Raw genomic sequence first — 6,479 nt, forward strand, 5'->3', positions numbered from 1 at the left:
TAGTATGTCAAGAGCCGGCATTCTCACAATTTCACAATCGTAAGCAAGCACACAATTGTACGCAGCCGATGTCGTACAATAAACCACACAGTCATACACACCATGAACCAAAGAATGAGTTCCTCTTCTAACATGCACTAGAACACAAGTAAGCACACACTTGTATACAGCAAAAGAGACCAATAGGCAATGAGATAAAGCTCCCTGGTGAGTGCCGAAAAGAGTTGCACCAAGCTTTGAGGAACTCATGCTTGTTGGATGTACATAGGAGTCGAGAGCCCACAGCCTCACTCCCTCACTGTCAACCAACCAAGATCCTTGAGCCCTCAAGCCTTCCACAACCTCTCTCACAACACGAACTCGAGCTCTAAGAGTTTGGCCTCCCTCCACTTCCACACTGCAGAACAGAATGGAATGCTGAATGGAATCCTCCACATCCGTATCAAGCATGATATGGCCACGCACCTATCTAGGATTGAGGGGGAGTATACACTCACTTCCATGACGCCTAGGTTCATGTCAAGGCAGTTGGAACATAGAGGAGGTCAAATGCCCTTCACCCTTGTGGAGACATGTGGCAAATGGTCACAAGACTTAATCCCACAACTTGCCATATGCCTACTCAACCTTTGCATTTGGTGCACAAATCCTTCAGCTAAGGATATCATGAAACTCTAACGACACCCATATACTATATTGTCTGCCTCAATCCAACTGTGACCTGGCACTTTCTTTATACCATTATCAATCATTTCCTTTCTCAACTTCACTACATCATCCAGCCCATCCAGCCCATCTGGATTAGCACAGACATTCCCTAGCAATACATATGGTGACGCATTCCCTGGGTTTAGGTCAAAAGCAAAATCTGCAGCCCGCACGGCCCGTTCAATATCACTTTGAATCCTGCATGATGAAAGCAAGCTCAACCATGCTGAGCCGATGTGTTCAAATGGCATGCTGACAATCAAGTCTTCTGCCTCTTCCAATAGCCCTTGCCGCCCAAGAAGATCAATCATGCACACATAATGCTCCACCGAGGGGGTTATACCATGGACTGTATTCATAGAGGCAAAGTATCGCTTCCCATCAGCAACCAGACCTGTATGACTGCATGCTGTGAGAATGCAGATGAAGGTAATCTTGTCCGGCTTCACAAGTTCAGCCTGCATCTCACCAAAGAGCTGTAGAGCATGCTTGCTGTGGCCGTTCTGGGCACACGCTGCAATCATGGCATTCCAAGAGATGACATTCCGCAGTGGCATCTCAGTAAAAACAGCCCTCGAATCATCCACAGTCCCACACTTGCCATACATGTTCACAAGGGCTGTCCCCAGAACAACATCCAACTCCCATCCATTGCTAGCAATACTAGAATGGATCTCCCGACCCTCTTTGAGGGCTGCCACATTGGCACAAGCATCTAAAACACAAATGAAGGTGACCTTGTCTAGCTTGATGCCTTCAGCCTGCGAATGACCAAGAACTTGTAGAGCCTCCTTGCCATACCCATTCTGGGCATACGCTGCAATCATGGCATTCAAGGCGACCACATCCCGCAGTGACATCTCAGAAAACACAGCCCAAGAATCATCCAGGCTCGCACACTTTCCATACATATTGATGAGGGCTGTCCCCACAACAATGTCTAACTCCCATCCATTGCCAACAATACTAGCATGGATCCCTCGACCCTCTAGCACAACTGCCAGATTGGCACATGCATCCAAAATAGAGATGACAGTGATCTTGTCTAGTTCGAAGCCTTTGGCTTGCATTTGGCCAAACAGTTGTAGGGCTTCCTTGCTGTGCCCATTCTGGACACAGGCTGTGATCATTGTGCTCAAGCAGACCACATCCAGTACTGGCATCTCTGCAAATACAGCCCTCAAATCATCCATGCTCCCACACTTGGCATATACATTGAGCAGGGCTGTTCCCACAACAATGTCTGACTCCCATTTGTTGCCAACAATAGTGGCATGGAATTCTTGGCCATCTTCTAGGGCTTCTACACAAGCACACGCATCCAAAACACACATGAAAGTGATCTCGTCTGGTTGGATGCCTTCAACCTGCATTTGACCAAACAGTTGCAAAGCTTCCTTGCCAAGCCCATTCTGAGCATGTGCTGCAATCGCAGCATTCCAGGAGACCACATCCTGCTGCGGCATCTCTACAAATACGGCCCTGGAATCATCTAATCTTCCACATTTGCCATAGAGAGAGATAAGGGCATTCCCCAAAACAACATCTGACTCCCATCCAGTGCCAACAATAGCAACATGGATCTCTTGACCCTCCTCTACACTGGCACACGCATGCAACATGCAGATGAAGGTGACCTTGTTTGGCTCTATGCCTTCTCCCTGCATTTGACAGAACACTTGAAGCGCCTCCTTGCTGTGCCTACACATTGCAATGACGGCATTCCAGGAGACCACATCCCGCATAGGCATCTCTGCAAACACAGACCTACAATCATCCAAGTTCCCCCACTTGCCATACATGGTGATGAGGGCATTCCCCACAACAATATCTGACTCCCATCCGTTGCCAATAGTAGTAGCATGATTATCTCGACCCATTTCTAGGGCTGCCACACTGGCACATGCATTTAAAAGGCAGATGAGGGTGATTTTGTCTGGCTTGATGCCTTCAGCCTGCATCTTTTCAAATAGTTGTAAGGCCTCCTTGCCGTGTCCATTCTGGGTACAAGTTGCAATCATGGCATTCCAGGAGACCACATCCTGCAGTGGCATCCCTGCAAACACAACCTTTGAATCATCCAGGCCGTCGCACTTGCCATACATATTGATAAGGGCATTCCCCATAATGACATCTGACTCCCATCCATTCCCAACTATAGAAGCATGGATCTCTAGACCCTCTTCTAAGGCTGCCATACTGATACATGCATCCAAAACACAAATAAAGGTGACCTTGTCTGGATCAGTGCCTTCTGCTTGCATTTGGCTGAACAATTTTAGGGCATCTTTGCTCTGCCCATTCTGGGTGCATGCTCTGATCATTGAATTACATGAAACCACAGACCGCAGCGGCATCTCTGCAAACACAGCCCTCGAATCGTCCAGGCTCCCACACTTGCCATGCATATTTATCAGGGCTGTCCCGACAACGATGTCCCACTCAACTCCATTGCCAACGATAGTAGCATAGATATCTCGACCAGCGTCTAGGGCTGCCACACTAGCACACGCATCCAAAATGCAGATGAAGGTGATCTTGTTTGGTTTGATGCCTTCAGCTAGCATTTGACCAAACAGTTGTAGGGCTTCCTTGGAGTGCCCATTTTGAGCAAGCCCTGCAATCATGGTATTCCAGGAGATCAAATCCCACACAAGCATCTCTGCAAACAAAGCCCTCGGATCATCTATGTTTCTGCACTTGTAGTACATATTGAGAAGGGCATTCGCTACAACAATATCTGACTCCAACCCAGAGCCAACAATAATAGCATGAATCTCTTGACCCTCTCGTAGGGCTGCCACACTTGCACACACATCCAGAACACAGATGAAAGTGATCTTGTTTGGCTTGATGCCTTCATCCGGCAATTGACCAAAGAGTTGTAGGGCCTCCTTGCCTTGCCAAGTTTGGGCACATGCTGCAATCATGGCACTCCAGGAGACCACGTTCCGCAGTGGCAACTCGACAAAGACAGCCCTTGAGTCGTCCAGTATCCCACACTTGCCATACATATTGACAAGAGCTGTCCCAATAACAACGTCTGATTCCCATCCATGGACAGTGATACTAGCATGTATCTGTCGACCCTCCTCTAAAGCAGCCACACTAGCACACGCATCCAAGACACAGATGAACATAACCTTGTCTGGCTTGATAGCTTTAGCTTGCATTTGATTGAACAGTAGTAGGGCCTCCTTGCCATGCCCGTTCTGAGCACAGGCTGCCATCATCACACTCGAGGAGATCGCATCCCACGCTGACATCTCTGCAAAGACAGCCCTCGAGTCATCAAGGCTCCCACACTTGCCATACATATTGACGAGGGAAGTCCCCAAAACAACATCTAACTCCCATCCATTGCCCATAATAGCAGCGTGGATCTCTCGACCATCTTCTAGGGCTGCCATGCTGGCAGAGGCATCCAAAGCACAGGTAAAGGTGACCTTGCTTGGCTCAAAGCCTTCGGCCTGCATTTGGCTAAACAGTTGTAAAGCCTCCTTGCCAAGCCCATTCTTGGCATACGCAGCCATCATAATATTCCAAGAATACAAATTCCGGTAGACTATATCGTCAAACACAGCACGTGCATATTTCAGGTTCCCAGACTTGCTATACATTTGCACAAGGAGGTTATTTAGAAATATGTTGGCCGCGTATCCACGCCTACTAATGTGTTCATGCACACATGCACCCTCAGATAGGGCCCTGGCATGGGTGCATCGCCTCAAAAGCGAGGCGTAGGTAGCAGCATCTGTCTCTGGACCCAGCTGACTGAGGACTATTTCTTTCAAGGTTTCAGGGGAGCAGTCTTTAGTTCTTGCAAGGGAAAAGGCCTTGCTGGTTTCTAACTCGCTTAGGACGTCTTCTGCAAGCTTTACCTGCTTGGACGTGTACAGCTCGGTGGCCATCGAGCTCAAACAGGGGACAGGCGACGGTTCCAGGATCTTGCCCCCGTGTTTAATTGTCTTTAAGGATGCTGGCATGATCGCCAAATGAGGCACACCCCATTCCGATGATGAAGGGCAACAGACGAATAGCGCCATAGGTTTGATGGAAATGCTCGACCTGGACAAATGAGAGCATCACAGATGGTCTAGCCCATTTACCTGGAGTCGTCCTCGCCTGTTTTCGTCCACGTTCGCTCTCCTTTTGTGAGCATCGTTATCCCATCCAGAGCCTTCAAAGCTCGTGTACAATTAGAGCCAGTTCCAACGGATGCGCTTAACAAGACGGATGGAGGGCATTGCGAAATTTGAGGAAATGAATTCCCGTGCAAATGCTGATTCTCGGGCGTGGGCTCGACCTCGCTCCAAGCTCGCAGCTTTCTTGCTTTGCTTGAGTGGGGCTGCACTACCATGTATGAGTTTACGTGAATTCGACTTGACGAATTTGTGGAAACCATGAATGGGTTGGGGTGAGCTTGACTCGAATGATTTGTGGATGTTACAAGAGGATAGTCCAACCAATTCTCGGATTCCCCAGAAGTTCTTCTCCTCGCGAGAGTGTCCCAACTCCTCCGCTGTCCGTCGTCGACACTGCAAATCGTGCGAGGCGACACCGGATCGGCTGCTGTGAGCCAGCTTCCAAAGTCACCTTGCATGCAAGGTTTAGGAACGCCTAATGATTTTGGAAATGCTCACTTTCTATGTCTTAGAAAACAAGGGGTCGCTCGACGTGCCCCATAGCACTGCTGCCCTCTCCGCTAGGTCTCACGGTGAGATTTTAAAAAGGCTTTAATTTCAAGAAGTACAATTTGAAGTTTCAAGTCTCCCTCCACCATAGGCACTGCTTGGCTTTCTTGTACTTCCTTCTCTTTGAGGATCACATCCCTAGAAGTATAAGGATCCCCTTGGAGGGAATCTCAGCTCATAAAATTTTCTAAATCCTTTTTGGTTTCTTACGAACAGTATATCCATTGGACCTTTTAGCTTTCCTACATGGATTTGGTTGTTTATATAGGATTATGTGCCTACCTAGTTTGATAACTTCAATGCTAACCTTGGTCTATGGGATGTTGTAGGAGATGTATAGATAGGCAATTTTCAATTTTAGAAAGATGGGCTTTCTAGCTTTGTATGTCATTACAGGAAATATTTAATGAGATGGCTTTTCAATTTACAACCCAAGCCAAGAGGAGAAAATAGAGAGAGAGAGAGAGAGAGAGAGAGGGAGGGACGGAGGGAGGGAGAGAAAAAGGGGGGGGGGAGGGAGAGAGAGAGAGAGAGAGAGAGAGAGAGAGAGAGAGAGAGAGAGAGAGAGGCCTTTTAGTGCCACATGGCACCTCTCGAAATAAGAAGGTATAGAAGATCGAAGAAAAATCGAACAACCTACAATTGAGTGTGTGAAGTTGTTGGGCTATCAAGCTTGTAAGTGTAGATTCCATCATGGTCAAGTTTGTGAGGGATCTATGGTTGTGGATAGTAAAACACAACAACACTTTCAAGGAATGAAGACTATGAGTATTACTCATCTTACGTAATAACCTGGAAAATCTAATCAAGCTTCAGCTATGCCCATATTTACACATGATCGGCTTGTCTTGCAGCTTAAAGGGCTACTTGATTATTATGCTCCAGGTGATTGACTCACTCCCATTAGTGATCAAATCACAGTAGGTATAGAACCAATCGTCACAAATCACAATTTGAAAACAGCTAGGTGGCATACTGCTGACTTTATCTAGTTTGCATATAACATCTTGTAATATCCATCACAACTTCATGGTTATTATTAGTAGAATGTAGTTTCTACGTTTGGAGGATGAGCAA

General features: G+C 47.3%; 1 protein-coding gene across 1 annotated transcript; it reads right to left on the reverse strand.

The window, feature by feature from the left end:
* Positions 1-208: 208 nt before the first annotated feature.
* LOC147893642 (pentatricopeptide repeat-containing protein At3g09040, mitochondrial-like) lies at positions 209-5,317 on the reverse strand. The gene has a single exon (XM_087386061.1). The coding sequence runs from the start codon at positions 4,752-4,754 to the stop codon at positions 675-677; it is 4,080 nt and encodes a 1,359-aa protein (XP_087242187.1). The 5' UTR covers positions 4,755-5,317; the 3' UTR covers positions 209-674.
* Positions 5,318-6,479: the final 1,162 nt, after the last annotated feature.

This window comes from Dipteris shenzhenensis, chromosome 15, assembly GCF_047967505.1.
Source record: "Dipteris shenzhenensis isolate YYH24624 ecotype China chromosome 15, Dip_SZ_1.0, whole genome shotgun sequence".
Lineage (NCBI taxonomy): Eukaryota > Viridiplantae > Streptophyta > Polypodiopsida > Gleicheniales > Dipteridaceae > Dipteris > Dipteris shenzhenensis.